Consider the following 25010-nt stretch of genomic DNA (forward strand, 5'->3'; position numbering starts at 1 on the left):
CCCTGTTTTGTTTTCGGAGAACAGTCCGAGAAATCCAAGTGATGTCTTTCTTACAGGAATGCTTCAGATAGCTAGCTAAACAGAAGCAAGATTTGGCATTTAGCCTGGGATTAGTGTGAACAGCCTCTTAACCAAACATTATGAAGAAAGTTAACTTTAAAATGCTTTGAAAGGTCTGTTTTCATGACAGATGGTAATAAGGGCTCATCAGTGCCAATTTTTTTGTTTCCACCTCAGTTTTCAAAAGCTGAAGTTTTAGGTTAGTGCTTCTGAGAAACCATTACATGCATAGAGGAAAAATGCAAATTACAAAATTAGATTACTCACTATTTTTATTGTGTGCAACATATTTTTCTAAATAACACTAACAGATGAAGAGTAAGAATTTGACCGTGTGCTTAATAGACCACTTTCCCTTTTTGTTTACTAGAATTTTTTTTTTTTTTTTTTAATTTTTATCTTTGTTGCCAGCTATTTCTCCTTTAATTTGTATCTGTACACCTGGACGGTTATTCCTCTCCCCACGGACCCCAAAAGATACAGCAGTCGGTAGCAGTTAGAGGTTTTGTTTGTATAATACACTCAACTAGGGAAGACATGGTAGAACTAGATTTTATTCAAGAAATCCCACACATTCTGTCCTGTGGTGACCACAGGCTTTGCTAGGCCATAGATATCAGCAAATACTGGAACAAAATACAGTATATCAGATTGAACCAAAGCATTTAAATTCTGAATTACAGTTATAATTTTCAGGGAAGGCTAGTTTCAGAATTGCATTATAGTATCTAGTACAATGTTGTGCAATGTAAGTGGCAGAAACAGAAATGGAATATTGGTCCTAATAAAACTGAAATGTAATGACTTTTGTATGACATTTAACCTGTCAAGATAACAATTCATAACATTCTACCAAAGGCAGCATATAGTTACAAAAATACTGGTCCAGCGTCTTGTTAGTGGTGAAGCAATATCCAAGGTGCAATGGCAACGTGCCATTCTTAGTGAAATATTCTTTAAAAAACTATTTTTTCTATTTTTCCCACATTGATACTAGCTGAACACCAAAACTGCTATGACAACCTGAAAGTCAGTCACTACTTATCATGTGTATTGCACCAAAGATTTATGCAAAAACACATTTTCCGAGTTGCAGTATAAAAGAAGCGAAATGTAATAAAACTATGAATATGCCAAAAGACATTTAATTGCAGCTGATCTTGGATGAGCAGGCTGCAACATCTGTTGAGCTTTAAACAACTGTCCAAGCCTGTCCGTTCTATCCGTTATCTGAAACTTAAGGTTACAACGGTAAAAGACAAAGTCCTTAATATTAAGAACAGAATTAAATCACTTTATACTCCTCACCCATTCACCCATAAAATAAAAATATTCCGCCCTCTTCTCCTCCCGATACCCAGGTAATTTCAAAGTCAACCCTTGGGATTGTCCTAGTTCTGCTGTCGCACCGTGCTAGGATTCTACCGTTTGCAGCGAGAAGTTAAAACATACAGCACGAGGTGACTGAAACTGCCGGAGACAGCAGAGCTGCTTAACTTGTGGAGGTATCCCAAGAAATGTGCATCAGACGGATACACAATCTAAATGGCAAAGTGTGCTGCAGACGTGGCTGCGGTCTGGTCTCGGGCCAAAAATATCTCAGCCTGCCTGCCATTTCCTTCCAGAAAACAGCATCAATTAGTATCTTAACCAAAAGATGAAGTTGAGTAAGATCAGGTAACCGTGTCACATTCTATGTTACATCCAACAACACAGAAATGAAGGAGTAGCAGACAGGAATATTAATCATATTTTCCTTTTAATAATAGCTTCTTCAAAAGTGTAGCTTTGAAAACCTCTAGCTAGTTGTGAAAACCTGAAGAAGCTGGGAAGCAACCTCACTTTGAACAATACAGTTTAAAGCTGTGGCTTGGCCTATCTGCTTTCGAACTCTCCAGTAGCTCTGCCAACCTTGTAAATAAAAGGTACCGCCTGGAAATAAAAAAAAAGTCAGCCTTTAAAAGTTGGTGAATGTTGTATTGTAGCAGCCTAACTCTGACTGAAGAAGGAAGATGAGACATCTTGATACAGTAAACAAAAAACAAAGTCAACTGAAATCTTCAGAAATCACTTTAAGTGTATACAATTTGGACTCTCATCAACATTTAAAACTACCAATCATAAGGTTGCCACCTTACCTTTTTCTGGACTGGCATACCTGATTTTAAACAGGTTTTCCTCCAGTCTCCCAAGTTTCTGATCCTCTTATCCAGTTTTCTGCTGTACTGCTCTCCCACCTTCATGCTGAATACCGACTCAGTCCTGCCTTCTGCTTTTCTTGGCAAGAGGCAGAGCAAGCTTTTAATTTCGGTAGTCAGAGTGACAGAACAACAAAAGCACAGCAGATAGAAGAGCTTAATTCTTCCCCAGGAAGAAAATACATTTGGTTCAACAAAGGGCTGCAAAATCTTCCAAAGGCACCTCTTTCCCCAGTTTTTGCCTGAAAGCAAGATGGCAATCTTAATTGAAAAGGGATGCTATACCTTTTAAATAACTTAAAAATTCATTTTTCTATAAAGCAGCAAAACATTTTTCTCTGCAGAAAGAGAAATGTTAACAAAGAAACACACCAACATAAATGCACTGTTCATAAACCTCAGCTAATTTAATTTCACAAGGAAGTAAAATTTTAGGACTATTCTTTAACCTCATCAGTACTTTCTGAAGAAGATTCTTTGGCATCTTCAGTCTCTCTGTTGCTTTTCTCTTTATTTAGATTTTCACTTTCTGATTTGGTCCCGTTAAATAGAGAGTTTTCACCATTTACAAACCCATTCTCTGTGACTTCAGCATCAATCGCTTCATCAATCTTTAAGTCCCCTTGCTCTTCCACATCTTCTAGGTTTCTCAAGACAATAGGGAGTCTAGAGTCTGCCACAGTGTTCTCCAACAAGGCAATATTGCTCTCTTCGTATTTAGGAAGCGGAGCTCCACCTGCCAATTGTTTGGTATAATACTCTCGGCTAGCAGCCGCACTCTTTACTGCTTTCTCCAAGATCTCTTTTTCACCTAAGCGCAATTTGATAGCCATTATCGCATGCGAAGTAAGGTCATGGGTCTCTAAGAAGGATTTATCATCCTGTTATAAAAGAAAAAGCAAGTCTGTCAGTAACAACCAACACAATAAAAAAATCCCTCAACGTTTCTGTCCCTGTGTTAACAGTAAGGGACCACTAAAGGCTCAGCCAATTGGACATATATGAATGAGGGGGTTTGCATGGAGCCCCAGTGAAATTTGTCAAGAATTCATAAAGAAGCCAAAAATTTCCCCACATAGATCAGCCTGCATAAAAAGTGAAGTCTGGAGACTTCACAAATACATGAAACATGTAGGTTCACTTATATGCTCGCAATAGTAGCACATGTCTTCGCTGTCTGGAGAATGCAACCAACAGCAAGTCGAAACTGATTCCCCATTTTACTTGCAGAGAAAAAGCAGGTAGCCTCTATTTGGAGAATCAAAGAAAAAAAATACATTAACAAAATTACATTAACAAAATTTTCCATTTTGCAATCTTATTTGACTTCCCTTAGATAATGCAAATCTGTTTCTACACTTTAAAAACTACAGAATTAATTATGTACTAGCATTCAGATTAATGTTTGTAAAGACAAGATGGGGGACAAACCATCTTTTCCTACAGTCATAACAGAGAACATTTCAGACATTTAAATTACATATAATGATAATTTTTACCTCCACAGTTGTTTTATAGGTTTTCAAAAGAAGGGATGCTCTGGCTTCTAGGAATGTCCAAAGTTTAACTTCATTGTCCCAGCTAATGGGAAACTCAGAGTTCCCCAGAGTGAAGATTTTGTCAATAGCATGCTCGCCTATCAAGTGTTCCTTCAGCTCTTCTGCAATAAGTATAAAACCAATCTGTTAAAAACCAATCTCATCATTCACTTTGCCAGTTGACAAACTGCAGAAGGATTTACTTTCAATAGTATAGCTTTGAGCAGCTAATGAAAAACCTCTCCTTGAATAAAAATCATCAGATATGCTGGTTATTTCTAGGATTCTCCTCAAAGAGGCAACTGGAAGCCTTGAGGTTAGCAGAAAATGAACCTTCTGCTCCACTCAGAAATAAAGATACTTTACATGTCATAGCCTCTCATACAGAGTGTAACTGCCACAGTGAGACACAATGTTTTGTATAATACTTCATAAACAGAAGAGAGTAATTCTTTAAATACTTTGTGAACTTTTTGATAATAAAAGGAACAAGCCAGAGAATGTGCAGTAGAATTATTTTTCCTATTGTTTTGGTAATCTTTTTCAGTAGAAGGAATTCCCTACAGTTGGGCAGAAAAGACATCCATCAAACAAACCTCACACTGAACAAAAAAATGTTTAACTAGCTCCTTGACATTACACAAATTCCAATCATCTTTTAATTACCAAATTTCACTCCTGCAAAGCAGCTATTACAAACTGCACACAGTACTTACATATAGTTTCTCAAGAAACAGTTGTCTTATAGAGTATTTAAGACAAACGAATAACCTGAGCACAATCATATATCAGAGAAATGCAATCAAGATGTCCACTAGCTTTATTTTCTTCTCGGAGACGAAATTCACCCCCTCATCTGCATCCTAAAATTTTCCTTACTAGAATTTACTTCCCTGAAATGGTCAGGCAGGTGGACCAGATGGTTGTTGTAGGTCCCTTCCAACTGAACTACTCTATTCCAATTTCTTAATAAATTCTAAAAGATGGATGTCAGGGTGCAGTGAAGGCATGACACTAAAGAAAGTAGGTTATTTATTTTTACTAAAGAAAGCAAATAGAGTACATGCAAAAACTTAACAACTTCAGTATTCCTACTCATTAAAATCCACATCATCTGCAGAGTGTCCCCAACCGCAAGGGAATTCTCCGTCATGAAAAAAGTCACATCTATAAACTCCAAAACCACATCTAGCCAGCAAGCATCTATTACAAACACTTAATCAGAAGTTTCACATGCACAAATTAGGTGAATATTTATTAATTGTACACGTATTTCCCCCCCCCCAAAAAAAACTAAGAGAAACACTACAAAGGCAGTTTGCAAATATATACGTTGGTTTTAGATTATGAATTACCAAAATATTGAAAATACTCAACTTTGAAATGTCTCTTCCATATTTCTCCTACAGCACAGAATATTCCAATTCCATATCTAAATGATTCTAGCAGTGATGGCTTATATGCTATTATTTTAAAGCATGTAAACCCCTAGGTCTCACATGATCTTGTTCTGTGAACCATTTTTAAACCTAAGAACTAAAGGTCAAGCTCCAAAGCTCACTCATTCATAACAGCCTAGGAAATTAAAAAAAAAGTATCACCTCATGCTTTAGGAGTTCCAGAAAGGCCTATGTTACTGAAATATTCCCTCAGACAACATGGCCAAAGATTAGGTTTTTCACCAGCTTATAGGTCCCTTTTTAACCTCAACTCCTCACCTTTTCCAATCTTCTAGCTTAATGTTTTATATAAAAGTCTATCGCATTCCTGCATTTAAAACAAACAAACAAAAACAAAAAACAAACCCTCAAAACAGACATAAATAAGGTTATCTTTATCAAACCTCTTACCTTCACTCATACAAAACACTCGAAGGAAAGCCAAAAGCTGGGCAGAGATTGGAGGCTCAATGGAGTGCAAAGCAAAAACACTAGAACTAATAAAAGAAACAATCAAACAACAGTAAATGCAAGTTCTGTTGTCATACCTTTGAACTTATTTCAACATAAAAGACCTTAAGCTAGACAACAAATGCACTGTTACAAAACTAACTTTGAAAAAATTAGGTAATACTAGTTCAAACTGAAGAAAAGCTTCCCTAACCTCTATCTGAAAAGAAAAATCGGCTCTACAATTTTACACTTACAATTATTTTTATATGGCTTTCTCAATAAATTCATGAAAATGCAATGTTTCACATCTGCTGCTCCTAACAGTACCCTTTGGACTGAAAAGACTAAAGGAAAATGCTGTGGTTCACATACTGAGCATCGTAGCATGTCTGCAAGGGATAGGAAAGAAAGAAAAACCACAGATTGCTTCAAATTAATCCTTGCTCTCTTTTTGTTCAAATGGTTATTAAAGCAAACGCTTTTTCCCTTATATATGGTCTAAATTAGATGACAATATAGCTCAGAGAACTTCTGTAAATATTATTACAATAACTTTAATTTGCTACACAAACGGGAGAAATATTACACCTAAGAAAACAATCTCAGAACAGCTTTATATATGCTCTACTGGTCACTGTATACTTTGGAAATGTTTTTAAAAACCCATGGCATTGTGTTTTACTTACGTTGGGATACCAGCACGAGCTAAGACCTCTGCCTTCATAGCATACAGCCTGTCACTTTTACTCACGCCAAGCTTTATTTTCACTCTGTCATGTGAATTATTATCAAAGAAAAAACCACTGTGGATCACAAATTCAGCGTTTGACCGAGTGCCATAAAAAATGTAAATCTAGAAGGATGAAAAGAGAAGTGAAGGGACAGGAAAAAAGCTTAAGATCAGCTCACAAAAACTGACATAATTTGAAAGTTATTTCCTGAAAGAGTTACTATTCTGAGTACAAGGTATATTTGGTTATAAAAACCGCTTTGTTTTCTGGTATTGATTCAACTGCTGTATATAGTGTGGCAATATACTTTAAAGGTAGATGTAAACATATCCATGTAACTGAGAGACTTTAAAAGGAGAAAAGAGATTCTTATTCTATACTTAAAAAAAAAAAAAAAAAAAAAGCTTTGTTTTCTCACACTGTCATGAAATATCTGTATATAGAAAAAAGTTTTCAAAGATCCTATGCCTTTTAAAGGCTAAAAAATCTGAGACAAGGAGGGCCCATGAAAAGAAATGGTGTTTCTGGGGTCATTTTCCCTGCCATACGTCCACACAAAAGAGTAACCTATACTGCTGATGGATCAACTTTGCTTTAAGGCATGGATATACCAAAGTATACCATATAGAGATCTTATCTGTGTTCAGCCAATATTTATTTTTGTGTAATACTCTGAACTCTTTACCTAAAGCATAGAGGTTACTTTAAGTCACATTAAAATAGAATTTCCTAAATGAGATGTGCAAAAAGTGTTTAGTTCTGGGCTAGGCAGTATGAAGTACACAGGACAAGAGGTGAGAGTAGCAATTGCTTTCTCCTGCGTCAAGAAGGTATTTTTCCCTTTTGTTTGATAATGAAATTGTCAATCAGAAAAAAAGTTTCAACAGCGACAGGACTCCCTTCTTAACCTCAGGGTACAGCAGTGCTCTGGATACCTGTAAGCTTCCATTCCCCTCTGGCTGACAGAGCAAGGTGCAGTGTTCTAAGGGCTCAACAACAGTAATGATGCCATTTACTGCTTTGTTTTCAATTTTATATTGGAACTATTCATCCTATGCTCTAAATGCTTAAGAGTGTTAATAAATTATAGGAAACATTATACTGTAACATACTCATATAATGAACAAACGACATGCCCAGGTATGTTAAGACGGTGGTTAAGGAGAGAGTTGCTAACCCTCTCAAGTTTTAAAACTACTGTGGTACATCTCCTATTAAACTAGCGTGTGTGATCATACAGTATGCTCTTACACTCTAAGACTGTTTTACAAAATGCCAATTAAACAGAATGAGGAAGTTGCTTTATTCAATGCCAGTGTTTCACAAATTCTGTGGACTTCTGCTGCCTCACATTTTGTAGTAGTAAGGGATCATGCACTCTTCCTGCTGAAACCCCAAGAAATAACATCTGCACAGTATATTAAAAGACTGAAGCATTATATAATTAAAGTGCTTTAATGATGTCGATAACAGTTAAAGTTTGCACAGATATTTTAAAATAATCTGATAAATAGCAGACAAAGTGAAACTACTGAATTAAAATCAAAATAGAGGAAACCTCTATAACTGAAATGGAGAGAGCAGCCAGAACAGCTATACAACACATCCGTTGCCAGCGGTGGAAAATTATAAATTGGATCACTTCTGGAAAAACTGTGGACCCCTTTTAACTCATCATACTGGTATTGGAAAAAACAGCAAATATTTGACTACCATAACAAATTCTAAGAGCAACACAAAAAATATACAATCACTGTAGACCCCAGCATAGCAATGAGGATAAATATACCTCTGGAAAGACATACTTAAAAACATTTTTCAGACACATTTTTGTTAAAAAAAAGAGATAACAATAGGTAAGAAAAATGAAAATCAAAATATTAGAAAATGTAAGACTGGCAAAATAATATACTAAAGGTAATAACTCAGAGACTGAGTTACAAAACATTTCAGGCCATTGTGTGTGGCTTTCTGGCCGTGCTGAGTGCCGCTGCACAGCAGTAGTTGACAGAGAGCACTACTACACTTGAGGGCTGTGGCTGCCTGCTGACGCAGCGCAGGAACCTCCTACCAGAGACTTCCTACGCTCCTGGAACCAATGTCTTCGGCGCATCACTAGTTGCAACACTCTTCTGTTTCTTAGCAGTTCTGAACAAACTACTGAACTCTGAAATGCTCCATGCATCTTTGCAAGACTCCCGTGTTGCATTCCGTTTCAAGACGAAGGGGTATGTATATGCGTGCATGCCTGTCTGAAGGGGAGGGAGTTTACTCTGAGGTCCTTTCTCATCTTCACTAAGCATGGGAATGACAACAGGGGTAAAATAGACTGGCAACTATACTGCATTTAACCTCTTGTTAAATGAAGACTAACAAGAAACACAAACCAACAACATTGTTAATAAAGACTTTACAATCTGTTGTTGCAGACAAAATGACACCTCACATCTAAAATATATTTATCTCTGGATATGGCCTTTTACTGATTTCATCCCAAATACCAAACTCACTGTTGGTGTATGTGAATTCAACAGTGATTAAAAATTTCAACTAGCCCTCTAAAGCACGAGGAATGAAAACTCTCCTAAGGTTGGGGTTTATCAAGTGATAGAAAATATTTTATTCTGAAAAATGTGCACTTACTTTGTTTGGTAGTGTTTTCAAACAAAATTAGCTCAGCATAATAAAATTCAAATGTAGCAGAGCTTAATCCATACCACTCTGCTATTAAAATTCTGTTGGGAGTTACCAAGTGTCCACAAAACTTAAAGAACAATTATGAAGATAAGTGTTCATGCTACCTGTTCTCCAGCCTTGAAATCTTGAAGTGCTACACATTCACACCGGTCATCTTCTAAATTGTAGCCTGTAGTGATCTATCCAAGGAAAGAGTAACAAAAGCACATTTAGCATTTTATATTTATCTCTCCCACCACTGACAAAACATTTTCCTAATGGAAATAGATATTAAAGATAGCGATAGCATACATTTCTTTCTCTGCATAATACAATACAGCTGGTAGTGATTGTTTTACAATTCCTGAGCAATATGTTTTTTTAAATTCTCTGCATTAAAGAAATTTAATGGAGGAAATAACTTACCTGAAGTGACCAGAAGGCTCTGAGGAAAGTACCCTCCACAGACCAGACAGTCCCATGCTAAAGCCGGCAGCTCGTTATAAAGTTCAGGAGCTTTCAGTCACTCCCATGAGGCCCAAGGGACCAAGGCACTGACAGCTCTATATGTTGTGCTTTATCCTTCCATTGCCAGCACGTTTTTGATCTCTCAATGAAAAAGGATTAGATAACCGGATCTTTAGGGGATACAATCTTCAGAGAATTATAATTTCCTTGCAAATAATCCCTTTATCTAAAGTTAAGTAATACTCCTAAAATGTTAAAAGGATTTTTTTTTGATAGTCGCAATGGAAGAGCATAAGCTCTCTTAACAAACCTGTACTACTTCAAAAAAAATTACAAAACTGTGAAGCGGTCACACTAACAAGTAAAGCTACCCTAAAAATGTCATACTTTTTGAAAGTGACAAACAGCACGTTCTTGAATAGCGTTACCAAAGACGCAGGCACAGATGCAGACGCAGTATGGAACATAAACTGCTGAACAATCAGGAAGCAACTTTTATGGTAAGTATTCTGAACTCAGCACTGACAGAGCTAACTTATGGAAAAATATGCTCCGGGCCTGGGGAAAAAACCTAGAAGAAGCCAAAGCTTCTCTCAGCCTCTGTAAATGAAAACTTACTGTTTGTAAGCTGACAGGAGAGCTGTGAGATACCCTGATTCCCATCTTGGATGAAGTGTGTCCAAAGACAGAACTCCATGGATTATTTTGAAAGCTCGGCTGAGGGCTTCCATGCTAACAGTTTTAGGCTGCTCGCGTCACCAAGCGTGCATTCGTCCGCCAAAGCCGTGCTTTCAAAGTGAGCACGCGGAACCTGTCTCTGAGGCAGCAAATCCCACACGGCAGCGCCAAGCAGGGGCAGCCCAGCCCTGCAGACACGCAGAACTGCTCTGCAGGCAGATGCCATCACTTCAGGTCTGTTAATGGCCTTGTGGTGTGTTGAGATCAGCAGGGAACACGAGAGTCAGGCAATACAGCCTGCTGCAAAACACAGGCGGGAGTACTCGAACACAGAAATTCCTGCATGTTCACTATGCTGGGCTGAGCAATTATTCATTAAGATCTCTCATTCAGAAGGTTATCTAACCCTGAATTGCAGGTTATAAGTGCTAAAGGCTTTACCTCTGCTATGACAAACGTACCTTCCAAGTTCAAATACAGTCATTTTCTGAAAAACTGTAACTTCCATTCAAAAAAAGGGAACTCTTGACAGCACTTGACTTGTCCTGAAATTTTCTTAGTGTGTAAACTCAATAAAATACTTCAGAATGTGGAAAGTCCATTCCAGTCTCTTGAAATGCCTGTGGAACAGGAGGCTTTCAAGGACTTGGGAAATTCCAGTATGTTAAGAGAAGGATTCTGTCAGTTTAAGCATGCTTCATTAGAGTACTGCTCATTTTTTGGACTGTTGTTTTTTGTTGATTTGTTTTGGTTTTTTTTTTTTTTTTAAGGAAAAAAAAAAAAAAAAAAACAACCCAGCACCAAAACCCCAAACCCAAAAATAAAACAAGTAAAACCTAGCAGCACTTCTGAAAGGCTTTTCCATAAAGCATAATGGAGTGTTAGACTCTTATTTCCTCTTTCTTTTAATAGCAGTCATGTAAGAGAATTAACAGGGTGTTTACTTCTCTTCCCACATGATAACTGACAAATTGCATCCCTTCAGTTTTATTTCTGAAGCAGACTGATACATGAATTTCAAGTTGCGTACAAAGCATGAAATAGTCTGCTTGGTCAGTGATTAAGTATGGACCCAGCCCAACAGGCAGAATGTAGCTTATTCAAAGCTCTGTCAGAACTGGTAATCAACCTCTGACTGTCAAAATACAATCCCACTAAAGGATCACAATGAGAAATGCATGAAGACAACCATTTTGATATAGCTCTTAGAGGCAGGTTGATCTAATTAGTAGTGTCAGAAGCAAGAAAAAGCTGGATGGACCTAGCTCCAGCTAAAACCCAAAAAGCATTTTATTATCTAGCTCATGGAAAAGGGCCCTGTGGAATAAAGCAGGAACAGGGATATCGAGTAGCTGACTGACTCAAAGTATTGCAGCATTAAGTTTGGAATAGACTAGACTAGACAGGGGCGCATACAACGCCATCTTTCGTTTCTTGCTTTCCTGCAATGAAGAACAACTCCCTCTGTATATTTTAAAGGCACGTGCTATGATCAGAGCAGAACCCACCCTCATCTCACTCTACAATAATATAAACTACAATAGACAGCTCACGGTTATCTTAGCAGCTTACAGTCATTTTAGCAGTTTTTTCCCCTATTTCCACAAGGAAACCAACACACAACAAAAATAGGTTTAGTAGCTTTTCTTAGACCATTATCAATATTACAATTGTCCACCCTTCCTAAATCTATAACCATTTAAACTGTTTTCTGTAGAAATATAAAACAAATGAATGAAGTCTGTATATACATACAAAATATTTAAATGCAGCACTCCCCACCCCTTGCCCTTTAGGATACACTTCTGCATAAAAAATGCTTCCAACCCTGATATACTACTGCATTAGCAGGTTTGGCTCCAGAGGCTGGCTCCATATCAAACCCATTGTTAAAGAATATAATAAAAATAAAAATTACTTTATCAATTTAAATAGAAGTTTGAATGATTAAAACAACATAACTAGCTGCTCTTTTAATATAGGCTACTTAATCTTTACCCCTCCCAGAACCTTAATTCTCTTCCTCTTTCCTCTAATCCCAACTTTGAACGCATTCATTAAGAGTTGTCTAATGAATACAGACAAGTCTCTGCAAAAGCATCTGAATGAGATGCCCAGCAGGAAAAGGGTACAGGAAGTACCGATGCTTGCAGCTAAAACTTATATTACAAAAATATACATTTCTGAATTTTAAGCAATTTTCTTTATATTGGAGACTCTCATACATGCTTTATTAATAAATCTGTTATAAGACTGCATAACGAATAGTGAAAGGCAAAAATCACTGCTAAAGAACAACATGTAATCACCTTTAATAAGGAAAAATAAATAAATAATGCCAAACACTTGCAACTTTGTAGCCTAGTGCAGTGCTGTCTTTGGTACATAGTAACAATAAATTAGCTACATGTCAAGTGAAAACCAACTTGCATTACAATTCGGTCATTTAAACCAGGCTTTCCTTACACCAACAACACTAGCACAGGCTGTCCTAACACTCAGGTCAACTCTCCCACAAAAGAACCAGATTACTTGAATGGTTGTATTTGCTGCTTACAGTCAATAACACTATCTACTGGAAACACAATTAGAGAGTATGAATTCTGAAGCATACATGATACTGGCTAAATAACATTGATAGACCATCCTCTTATGGGTTTCCATTTCCTCACTTTAACATTAACTAGTCCATTAATGAAATCAAGACATCATCCCCTGAACTAGCTCACATAAGCCAAAATGTCAGCAGGCCTAACTTTCTATGTACACATGTCACCTTTTAAATGTTTAATATGCCCTCAAGTAGTATTTTTGCATTTTGTTTCTTTGATGTAGTAACAGATGTACTGTTTTTGTTGAACTAGGCTTTGTTCTTGTTGTCGCTGTCTCCATAACAAGGCTCTTTGGGCATGGTTAGGAGAGCAGACAGTATTTCTTAGTTGCAAATTTCTAACCACTTTCCCTAGTGGTAAATACAAGAGGCAACCTTCATCACTGTCTGCTTTCCTATTCTCAGAACAAATCTGCCCTGAATTCTATATCTTTTTCAGCCCATCAGAAACAAAACTCCATGTCAGAAGGATATTCAGACTCAGCTGGAAAAAACGTATCATGCAACTGAAAACTTTTAAAGGTACATTATATGTATATGGGATATAACTCTATGTAAGGATCCAATCACTTCTAAAGTTTTCTCTAGATGAAGAAAGTTCTCCCTGCAAAGCTATCGTAAAACATTTAAGAAACCGACAAATCTTTCTTTCAGATATTAGGTTTTTAGGGTCACTTGGGAAGACAAAATACCTGTGTTAAGAAGCATAATGAAAAGCATTATTAAACTGTTCTACGGCAGTTGAAAGGCTTAATACTTAAGCTCTAAAGCCTTTCAGCAACACTGAGGAAATCCTTACCAGTCCGTTAGTATGATTACACATGTCCCATAAAGGTATCAGAGCCAATGTAACTCTGGAACCATCTTCTGTTGGAATCTGGTTCTGCCGTGTCATAACAGAGGAAACGGCCCATCTACAAAAATTAAAAACATTAGATGGTCAGTGTTCAAAACATCAAGATAAGATTGGCTGTAGTCCAACCTGAAGCAATCATTCAGGCTGGGAGTTTCCAAACTTAGTGCTCTTAAAGGTCACACTGACCACAGTAAGAGTAGAAGGCAACACCACTTGCAAGTAAAGCAGCAGCCCCTAAGTTTCCAAGACATGCACCTAGACCAATTCCCAAATCAGGACTGCGCTCCCACACCCCTCTCCTGTGCCCTTTGCAACGGAATCTTCATACCTGCCAGGACGCGCTCCCCCGTCACCTCCTGCCTCTCTGCACACCCCCAAACCCGGGTCAGCCGTTCCTGCCGGCCCCACAGCAGCTCTCTCGATGGGCAGACTCTTGTAAGAGCCAGGGCGGATCCTTCCCCTCGCTCCCTAAAATGCTTCCGTACTGCATGAACTGGAAACCAGTACCATCACCCCACGCATGCACGATAGTTTGGCAGGTGCCCCTCTTCAGTTTGCGAACGTTTACATCAGTATTGCTAAATTTCCTGCTTAACAGGATAAAGAGAAGAAATAAAGCCCCAGTACTCCGAGCAGATATCCAGGTAAAAAGAATGAAGGAAGTATAACATAGTTTAGCAACACAGACATCATTCAAAACCCACGTAGGTCAGGTTAAGCAAATGAAATGCCAGCTACCTGTTCAAACATAAGAATCTTCAGAAAAGCTTAACGTTTCAGTATTTTCTAAAAATCCATTTTTATTTTATTTCAGACAAAAATAAATATTAAATGCCAGACTAAAAACAAACAAACAAACAAATAACTCCCCCCCCCCCCCCCAAAAAAAAAAAAACACTCCAAAATAAAACAATTTAGTTTCACTATGTTCTGGCCTTAATACATATATTTGTTGTGGGTTATTTGAGGGGGGAAAAAAAAAGGAATATCACCAGGAAGTCAAAATAATTTTTAACTCCCACAGACTACACTACTAACAAGTATTTAATATACAGAATTAGACTTTCAGAAGGATATTTTTCAGAAGGACTGCAGATTGCTTAGAAAGATACCGTCAAACTGAAGTCTACTTAATTTCTAAAAAGCAAATTAAAATTGTGGATAATTTTGATATACAAACACTGTTTGAAACATAGTAGCAATATGCTGCTTTTTAATTGTAATTTAACTGTAAAATTTTAGACCATTTCACATGTAAGTTGGCGTGTTCCTCAATGACCCTACAAGTGAAGGAGGCACAATTTGGAAATCTCACTTTCACAGACTACCCAGAAATACAACTAGGCTAAAAAAATGCCTGTAAGACCTCATCAGTGCTTTTATTCATGCTATTTTAATCACTTCGCAGAATTAAAGCTTTTGTTACCTTAATTATTCTTATTTTTATCTTAATTTTGACAGCCCTTATAGCACCTGCAAGTGACACTCGTGCTTCACGTGTACAACTTAAGTTCTTCAGCTCTTCTGTTCAACAGCCATTGTAAATCCTAGTTTCTACTACTATGTCCTGGTAGAGACTTTTATAAAAAAAGAAATAATAATAAAAAAAAAAAATCTCCAAAACCCAAACCTCCTGCAACGTCAACTGGATTATTTTCTTAAGAAACAATGAATTACCTTACTAATCTCTGACTACGCGTGCCAGTTGGCTAAATTAACTGCTCATAATGACTATTCCTTTGTAACAATTAAAATCTGCATATGTATTCTACTTTCTTCTTCATTAAGAAAGTATATCAGTATCAAATCCTACATTTTACATTTCAGTAACGATAGGGTTTTCCTACCAATGAAGCATTTCCAGGGCCCCACAGTTCACTATATTAAAAAAAAAAAAAAAAAAAAAAAAAAAAGAAGAAATAAATAAAGAAAGGAAGAATTAAAAGATAGACCAACCTGTAGTCGTCATAAGTGAAAGAATCCTTTAAGGGCAGTTTGCTGGCATTAGGATGGGTCTGGGAAATGTAAGTTTCAGAAAAAGGTGAAAAGAAAAGAGAAATCAGAAATCAGTCAGCAGAATTTCATTATTTAGCCGCCTAACAGATCCTAACAAGAGCCAAATGAAGCAGGAGGCGTCCAGCCGCGCTACAGAGGGATCATCATGCTATTATGCTCTCATACATCACTGTCAACTTAATTTGTTGTGCCCAGCAGCCGCCATAAATCTGTTTCTTCATATTTCAAGACTGGAACCCACAGACATTGTACAAAAATAAAAAATTTAAGGTGGACTGAGTACGTGAAGGTAAAACAAAATCCAGCCCTTGATGCAGGGTAGGGAAAAGAAGTCAAACAATAAGCATATATTAGGTTTCACCAGCTTCCACATTTTCTTCTTCTCTGGAATATCTGTAAGGTATTTCACAAATGCAGGAAAAATTACACAAGATTTTCAATCACCTATAAAGGTGTTATTTGGTAAAAATTGTACGACAAAACAGATTTAAATATTTAAATAGTTTGGATGACAAACACTGATTAGACAACATCTACATTAACCCATCTACACATGCTCCTATCTAAAAGAAGAGCAATGCCATTTGAGAATACATACCGCAGTTGTCATTAACAAGTAAAATATTTATATTTTAGAAAGGCTTTCGGAAGCTGTAATACCTGTTACTTTTCTGATCAATTAACTTATTAAAAGTTTCAAAAATGCAGGTAGCTTTAAAGCCCACACTCACACACTTTCTTTAGAACTTTGTTCCAATTCACAAATGGAAAGCCATAATAGCATAAATTTTAATCTTCGGGTTCAATTAAGTCTCAGAGATGAATTGAAGTAAATGATCAAACGGTTATTTCAGAAGATACAAATGATTTTTTGCATAGCTCTATCTTTGAGACACTCTTAATGCATGAAGCTCCATGTAGTACGCAGTTTTTTACTCATGATGCATTAGCATCACAAGTGCATGGTAATTTATCATTTCTCACTGTAATGTACTTGCTGGCACTGTGTGCAGGACAGTAGGGGATGAGGTAAAAGTGGCTCAAACCGTAAATCAATTAGAAAACAAAAGCTTGTGCTCAGTGCGCAATTTTAGGCAAATTATATATTACAAAAGACTGCCAATTGGGTGTTAGGTCCCAGGTGTCTGCTCTCCCTCAGCCCCTCCAGTTAACCCTTTGGATGGGCTTTCTCTGAAACAGCACAGGAGTTAACAATTCCAGAGACTCCTGTCCCTTCCCTCACTTTCCCCCCCCCCCCCTTGTATAAACACCCTACATTTCTGTATGATTTTTCATTCACATCGATGGTATGGTCATTGCATAATAAATTCCCTCGAGTTTAACTGTAGCCACACATTTTACAGAGTTACTTCTTCTTCCAAAACCATTCAGTACAAAATCAGAACTGAACCCCAAGCCAGTAAATTTCAGGAGGTATCTTCTCTGCGGAAGAACAGTCCAGACCCGATTCCAGAAATGAACGCAGAAACGTAGCCTTCAACTGGAAATAACAATTCTTAAAAACAAACACCACTCTATGTTATTCAATTTATTGAATAAACATTATGACAATTTACTTTCAGCTTTTGTTGCTAATATTAGGAACCTACTTCCCAGGAGCTTGATAAGCTAATCAACGCCAACAGCGAGACATGTGAGCCCACCCGTTCCACTTCCAAAACGTCGTAGCACTTTCATCTGTCACGCGGCTACTGGGTGCGAAACGTCAAAATCTCATTCTGTCCCCGAAGATCTCCCGCAGGAACGGCAGAGTCGGGCCCCCTGCGCCCCCCGCGGCCTTGCAGACCACGAGCCCCGCCCGGCTCCCCGGCTCCGGCGCGGGCACCTCCCCGGGCCTGCGCCGCCCCGCCGGGCCGGGGCCCCCCGCTGCCGCCGCCGCCGCCGCCGGGGCCCCGCGGCCGGCACGGGCCGGCACTGCCACCTGCCGGCGCCGCCGCGGCCCGGCCCGGCCCGGCCCGGCCCTGCCCGGGGGAGCCGCCGCGCCCCGCTCCGCGGCCCCGAAGCGCGGCGCTGCGGTGGTTCCAACGCCCGAGTCCTCGCCTGGGCGGCTTCCGGCAGCCGGGCCGGGCTGGGCCGACGAGCAACTGGCAGGAGGGAGGCCCCGGGTAAGGCGCAAAGAGCGGCCCTGTCTTCCCTCTCTGCCCTTTTCTGCTCTCCTCCCTCCTCCAGGCAGCAGCTTTCCACGGAACAAATTATTTTTCAAAACTGGCAGTAATTACTATGGTCGTAACGCACGAAAAGTATAAAGGTGTTAGAGACTACAAAGGGCATAGCAGTGTAAAAGTGATTTTTGCAAGCTAAAGACATTACCTGTGCACAGTTCCTACTCACACTCTACACAAGGACTAGGAGCCACCATGCTCAACCCTAACTTGGAGCAAATGCCTATAGGAAGCAAGACAGATACATGTTGCCGTTGTCTCCTCTGTGAGAAAAACCTGCATTAAATCAGCAGATTGCAGTGAGCATAATTGTTCATTTGACATAAGTAGTTCCTCTGTAATGAGTCGACTTGAACACGCAAACAATGGGCAAAGATTCTGGATACTACCAAACGCTGTAACCATCCCCATTTGTAAATCTGTGAAATTTAGGGACCGCCTCTATATGGAGACCATTTAGACATAATTCACATAAAACGGCTAGTAAATTACAAGAATGGACAAAATACAGCGCCTTAAAAGACACAAGACAGAATAAAATCCCAGTGTACATAATTACCCTATTTATAACATTCCGTGGTACAATATTCCAGTAGCTATTTTAAAGTTAAGATACGTCAGCATATTTGATGTGAGATTTCTGACTTGGACTATTTTACTATGTAACCTAAAAACCTTTTGGATTACAAGAATCTGAAGACACACACAAAAAAAAGAACAATATTCTGATGAAAAAATTGATTTAGTATGCAGCTTCTCTTTATAGTCCCTTGGTAAAAATGAAATCTCCCTAACAAACACTTAATAAAACCTGTCAATATATCTAGAAAGAAAAATGACACAAATGCATTAAGTATTAAATACCCTTGAAAAAAGTCACATATTCCATGAATTTTTGATGTACTATCTTGACATTAATGTAAAACCTTGATATTTATAATTGACAGATATTTAATAAAGTATAGAAGATGACTGCTGCATAGCATGCAAATTGCTTAGGCTGATCAAAAAAGATACAGACATATTTAAACTAAACAAACACTTAATGCGTAAAAAAAATCAGGTCTAGCTTTTATAGGTTCAGGCAGCTAGGTCTCTACAGATTAGCTTTGAAATGTGACATTATGCACTACACGAACCCTAATTTTAACTTACGAAGTCTGTATGAAGTAATTTCAGAAAGTTGGGAGGGGAAGCTCTAAATAAAAAATGGGAACGTGAAAATGTGAATATATTCATTTAGATGCAGGTCCTGACATTCTACTGAAAGAGTTATTATAAAGAACAAATACCATCTATTTCGTTACCCTTTCTGTGAAAATATTGTCAGAGCTGGCAATCAGGGTGATGACCACTGCAAAAACAAATAGTGGCATGCTGAATTTAATTTTCTTCCTGATGCTGCTATTCCTAAAAAAAAATTAAAAAATAAAAAATGCTTCTTCCCCTTCAGCGTTCCAAGCCTTCTCTGAGACATTTGGAGGATATCTCAAAATAACCAGAAATATTAAAAAGTAACAGTGATTGCTGCCAGATTGTCTGCAGCCACTGCGGAAAGAGACAGACTGTTATTCTAGTCACCTAAAACACTATCAGACTAGAAGCCAGTTACTCAGTATGGCAACCGGAGAAAAGGGTGGGGGGGAGGAAGAGAAAAAAAAGAAAAAGACAGTTTCAGACATTTTTCTCTTTCTGGGAAGCAGAAATATCCAGGAGTTTGTGTCTCACATTTAATGTCTTACAAGAAAACACAACTCCTGATGGCCCATAGGGGCCTTTGTGCTAATAATTTCTCCATCATATTTTTGGGTGGGCACCACAAGATAATGATTCTCAGGACTTATAAACTAGATGCTAGAGGACTCCTCCACTTTTGAGAAGGCTTGTTTTTATTTATGAAGGCTCCAGTGTAGAAAGGGTGGGTACCTTTCCAGCAGAGGAGCCATCATAACCTTCACTTCTGCTATCCAGCCTACGAGGGCATTAGCCTGTGTAAAAGAGTGGCCAGAGTATTAGAGGCAATAACCCCTTACCCCATTCAATCACAAAATGCCAAAGCTCATTTATCAGAGCTCCTAATCTTGACAAGGAATTTCCATTAAAATTAACTTAATATTTGCTTGTTTACCAAGCAATGCAAAGTACAAGTGCTGTTACTGTAACATGCAGTAAAATGTCTGAGTAAAAGTTAGAATTAGAATACAAGTTTACATAATGTTAAATTTGTGTTCATATTTATGCTACTAGATGTCTTGAAAAGAATTGACGTATTTCGGGGTGAAGTCATACTGGCCAGCATATTCCTTTGTACCATTAGCCCTTGTATACTCTGAGTAAGAAAAAATTAATTGAATCACTAGAAGTGATTAAAGTTAGTGGTTTTTTTTTAAAAGACAGCACCTCTCAGCTAAGATAAGGTGACCATTGGAGTCATCTACTACTCCACTGCAATACGGAACAAAAAAAAAAAAAAATATCCTTGTTTTTATTGTTTTCCCGAGTTTGTAGAAACAGAGATGGGTGGATTTCTGTGAAGAATATTTCAAGTACTTACAAGTCCAAGGCAAAGCTGTGGGCAATCACTGCATCAATATTACTAAATCAGATTTCAATATTCTCAAAAACCTCTTGTGTACCATTGAAGTAGAGACAGCTTCATTTCTATCTCTGGAAAGCATCATACCAAGTGTTGAGATTATACTGAGGCCATCACTCCACCCCAACTCCCAGCCCCCAAAACACTAAGGGTGCTTGAAACAGTTAAAGCCAAAACCAGTTTAAGCTTCCACCTTGTTAACTTTCATTCCTTTGAACATAAAGCCCAAGGGTTTGTTCCTTTTGACCAAACAATTTTTTTCTCCTCTTTCCAATGTACTCATTAACATGGGGAGATTTCATTATGAGCCTTGTTGGATGCTACTTGATGGTTTCAGGCCAATGTGTAGGTGTACAAAAACACAAACACACACTACACACACACACACTTTCAGGGCCAGAAGCAGGAAGATCTGTCAGCATTTGCTGGTTACTGTCCCTTTCCCAGCTCTGGAAATCCTTTGAAGCAGCAGCCTTGAAGAGAAACTCCTCTCTGTGGAGCTGCTGAGGCTTTAACTGCCCTAAAGCTAAGTAAAATAAAGAATTCAGAATGGAGGATCCTAGCGATCTACAGGGAAACAAGTATTCACTTTTTTCATTGGACTTATGCTGCCTAACCTAACAAGAGAAAGCCAGTTCACAGTACAGGACAGGAGACAAAGCCAAAGTTTATTTTACTTTGTAATAACAGTTTATAACTACAGAGGCATGCTCTGGAATTTTCAACCAGTCCAGTTCACAAAGCACTAGGAAATATGTCCACAAACCTGTGCTTTTATATGACTTTTCTGATGGAAGAAAGATCATCCTGCTTTGCAAAACCTAATAGAACAAATCTTAAAATTAAAAAGGTACCACAGGATTGAAACTTATTAAACCTAAATAACATTCTTGCTTCTTCTTTACGTCAGCAATTTTTATTTACGTTCTGCCAATATACACAAGAAAGCACTGTCCCAGACTATTAGGGAATTCATGCAGCGGAAGCACTGTGGAATGACTCCTTCTGGTGCAATGGAATTTAACTGCACAGTCCCTTTTTCTGTACCTTCTACCTGAAAAAATTGTTCTTAGATAATGAGACAGCAGTGGCATAACAGACAACTCAAACCGTGACATCAGTGACTAACACAAGGGTCTGAAGGACTGACAACCCACTTCACATGTAAAGTGGATGTTACCTTTTGGCTGATGGAGTACACAGAAATAATTTTGAACTGACTGCAAACCGGTACCCTGCCTATAAATCTGTGGCATCTCGTTTATTAAGCAGAAGCAAGAGAGTGATGGACTTTTTAACATCCACGTCTTGATCACTCCATTTACAGAATGCTTCCTAACATACAGAATTCTGGGAAAGATTAGAATTTTAGAAGAGAAGGCACTCCGATACAACACTTAAATGGGTGACCAGGTTTTCCTCTTCTATATACTTTTTCCCATCCTTTCACAAAATCACTTGGGGCAGAATGCAGCCCCACTAAGGGCTGAAGGGATGAAGTGGGAGAGCAATCTGGCCTGAGACTGTACCTATTTTGCAATGAGAGAGCCTCTCCAGTCCCTCCTGTCCCCATTCATGTAACAGAAAGACACACTAGGTCTGTTATCTCCTGTGGTAAATCTCACAACAAATGACTTCAGTGTTTGTGTTGAGCCTTACATTGATGGGTTCAGTCGGCAGCACTTCATTCACACAGGTACAGTAAGATAGCTACAGTAAATAGTGTCCTCGGAGAGGTCTACCTGCACACCGTGACATATCATATACTCTTTAGGCTCCTCCTGAGGTACAAGGTTTACCTTGTTTATTTGGTTTCGTGCAACACGTGCACTATGTTCATGCACAAATTCATTACACAACTCTACTACGAATTCAGTGAATCACAAGTCACAAATAAAATGCTGTGACGGAAAGCCTGGAGTCAACTACTTTAAAAGGACAGGGACATTTCCCTGTTGTCCCTGTTCACAACCACTCCACATCTAGAGAGTGTTCTAATGAGCATGCAGATTACACAGTATGGCCAAAGCTTTGTTACCTGTGAACCAACTACTCAAGTTTACAGATTAATCATACCAGGAGCCACTTCGGTAGAAGCTTGGAACGCAATCATCTTATAACCACAGTACCGTGCTGCACAACCAGCATGGCACAGGGGCCATGGTAGGTCCTGGATCCAGATGTACTGGGACTATAGTGCACACACATCCAAAACTAAAAACTTATCACTTCCTCTTCAATTCACATTCAAACCATAGTACAAGAAAATAAACTTTGGTTTACTTAGCAACATATCAATCTCCTACTGTGTGGAGTATTAGCATTGAGTCTGACTGAAGAGGATAATCCACTTTGTAATTTAGTTAAATTACTAATTTTAACAAAGATAAGTCCCCTGTATAATTTTGCAGTGCTTAAAGAATACATCCTCTGAGTATTCCATTCTAAGAAACATCAGCTTGTTGTCATATTTTAAATTTATGGAACATTTGTAACTGCTGTTATACCAGAAAAAATATTAAATCTGCACAATAAGTACAAACTTTATATGAGAAAGTATACTTGTAAATGCATGATGATCTCCTGATGTCTGCTGAGGCACTCATTCCCACAAAAGACTCAGACGACATCTCTGGGGATAAACTCAACTGCCCCAGAAAGTGCAACTCAGTTAAAAAATAAAAATAAAAGCGACGAACAGAAAAGCATACAAAAAAACCCTCCCCACTCTTTTGGCTGTAAAAACAGACGCTTATCTGCATTCTCAACAAGGAGAGTGGCTGAGAACCCCATCTTCCAAAAAAATGCCTTAAAGCCCATAATACTAACAAGAGAACATATTACTCCTCCCAAATGTGGCTTAAACTGTGCAGAAACAAATTTTGTTTATCACTGGCGTATATGCTTTGAAGTACATCTCTGCTTCCCTAGAGGAAAGAGGGCGTTTAGGCTAGTATAACAGAATCCAAGCCATGCAGAATATAGAATAAGTTAAAGCCCACTGATTAGGAGGTCTTAACAATGAACGTCCAAGAGAAGAGAACACCTGTATCCAAAACGAAAGATACGCTTTTATCGTCTGTCCTCCAGCTTTAAAGCATTTTGCCTGTAAGAAGGAGCAGACACCAAGCAGGCTGTGCCTTGCTTCGGGCGAGGCCAGCAGGGCCCAAGGGGTGCCCCCCGGCCGCGGGTGCCCCCCGACGCCCGGCACCCTCTCCCCGGAGCAGATGGGCAACAGCTGTTTGCGGAGCAGCCGCTGCCCCACCAGCCCAACGCCTCCGCCCGCGTCCGGCTGGCTCCAAGCCCAGAGCTGCCGCCGCGTTCCTGGGGAAGGCAGGGCAGCAGTGGGGAAAGAAGGCAGCAGACCCCCTACCCACACAAGGACCGGAGCTCTTCATTCCTCCGTGAGGGGCAGACGCAAGCCAGCAAAGCCTGTCGCTGCGCCCGCGCCGGAGAGGGGCAGCCACGGGAATGGCCCAGCGAAGCCCCAGGATCTGCTGTTATCGTCATCATAGCCGGGGGGGGGGGGGGTGTACCAGAAGCGGCACAAAAATCAGGAATTTGGCGCATGTTTGCAGAGTCTAAACCACCTTACGGCCGATGCACTAAGTGGTACAGCACAAGCACACGTTCAGCCTTCAGGTTGCCACCAGCAAAACAGATTAATACAATACTTTGGCCCTCACAGAAAGGGAAAACACAGAAAGGCATAAATATATTCCATCATTAACTGCCTATTGATTTATTATTGATCAAGCAGAACAACTCAGGTGTTGAAATTCAGACAAAGCAAATTAAATAGCAACACTATTTTACTTTTGTAACTGCCCACTCGATGGAATTTTAAATCTCTGCTTAAGGTGACGTATATAGTAGACAAGTAAACAAAAGGGAAAGATTTTATAGGGTTTACAACTGTGCCATCTTTCTTCCACCCATTTTTAACAGCGTCACTGACATCACTTCTGAAAAAAACCTATTTGATTGGCATGCCAAAAAGTATAAATCAAGTAGGGGGAAAACGGAGAACTCTAAGGACCTACCTGGTAGAGGATCAAAACTGCGTTCTGCTTCCAAATACACTTGCTTTTGACTGCACACTGGTTGAACTCTTAGAAGCATGAAATTATTCTCTATTATATCAACTTAAAAATAAAAAACAACTTCCTAGCCTTTGAATAGCTTAGTGTTTTAAAAGTCAGTATACTTGTCTGCATTCAACTCAAACATTATTTAGCACATGGAAGTTAAATATCTTAAAGACAAGTACAGAGAGACACCAGACGTTCTACTTCACGCTGACCTGGAAAGTCATATGCTTAGTGGAATAGCATAGATTAGAAAAAGTACAGAAAAATAACGTAAGAGCAGCATAAGTCATATTGAAAGTATCATCACAACTTCAAAAACTGGTGTCAAAATTAAGCTAGAGATGTGAAATCTCACCTAATATACCCAATATTGAAGAGTCAAATGTGATACCAGATTTCAAAGATGCTATAATATT

The 25010-nt window shown here is 38.8% G+C and overlaps 1 protein-coding gene across 1 annotated transcript in view; it reads right to left on the bottom strand.

Annotated features, from left to right (window-relative positions):
• Positions 1 to 594: 594 nt before the first annotated feature.
• Positions 595 to 25010, bottom strand: part of SETD3 (SET domain containing 3, actin histidine methyltransferase) — a 62553-nt gene continuing 38137 nt past the window's right edge. Inside the window, exons 7-13 of the mRNA XM_032988999.2 lie at positions 15665 to 15723; positions 13652 to 13766; positions 9221 to 9295; positions 6375 to 6541; positions 5647 to 5732; positions 3758 to 3918; positions 595 to 3139 (exon numbers count right to left, since the gene is read on the bottom strand). Coding sequence (XP_032844890.1) covers positions 2696 to 3139; positions 3758 to 3918; positions 5647 to 5732; positions 6375 to 6541; positions 9221 to 9295; positions 13652 to 13766; positions 15665 to 15723 — 1107 coding nt within the window. The 3' untranslated portion in view covers positions 595 to 2695. The remainder of the gene's footprint in view (positions 3140 to 3757; positions 3919 to 5646; positions 5733 to 6374; positions 6542 to 9220; positions 9296 to 13651; positions 13767 to 15664; positions 15724 to 25010) is intronic.

Source organism: Tyto alba, unplaced genomic scaffold (genome assembly GCF_018691265.1).
Source record: "Tyto alba isolate M040663 unplaced genomic scaffold, T.alba_DEE_v4.0 Super-Scaffold_18, whole genome shotgun sequence".
Classification (NCBI taxonomy): domain Eukaryota; kingdom Metazoa; phylum Chordata; class Aves; order Strigiformes; family Tytonidae; genus Tyto; species Tyto alba.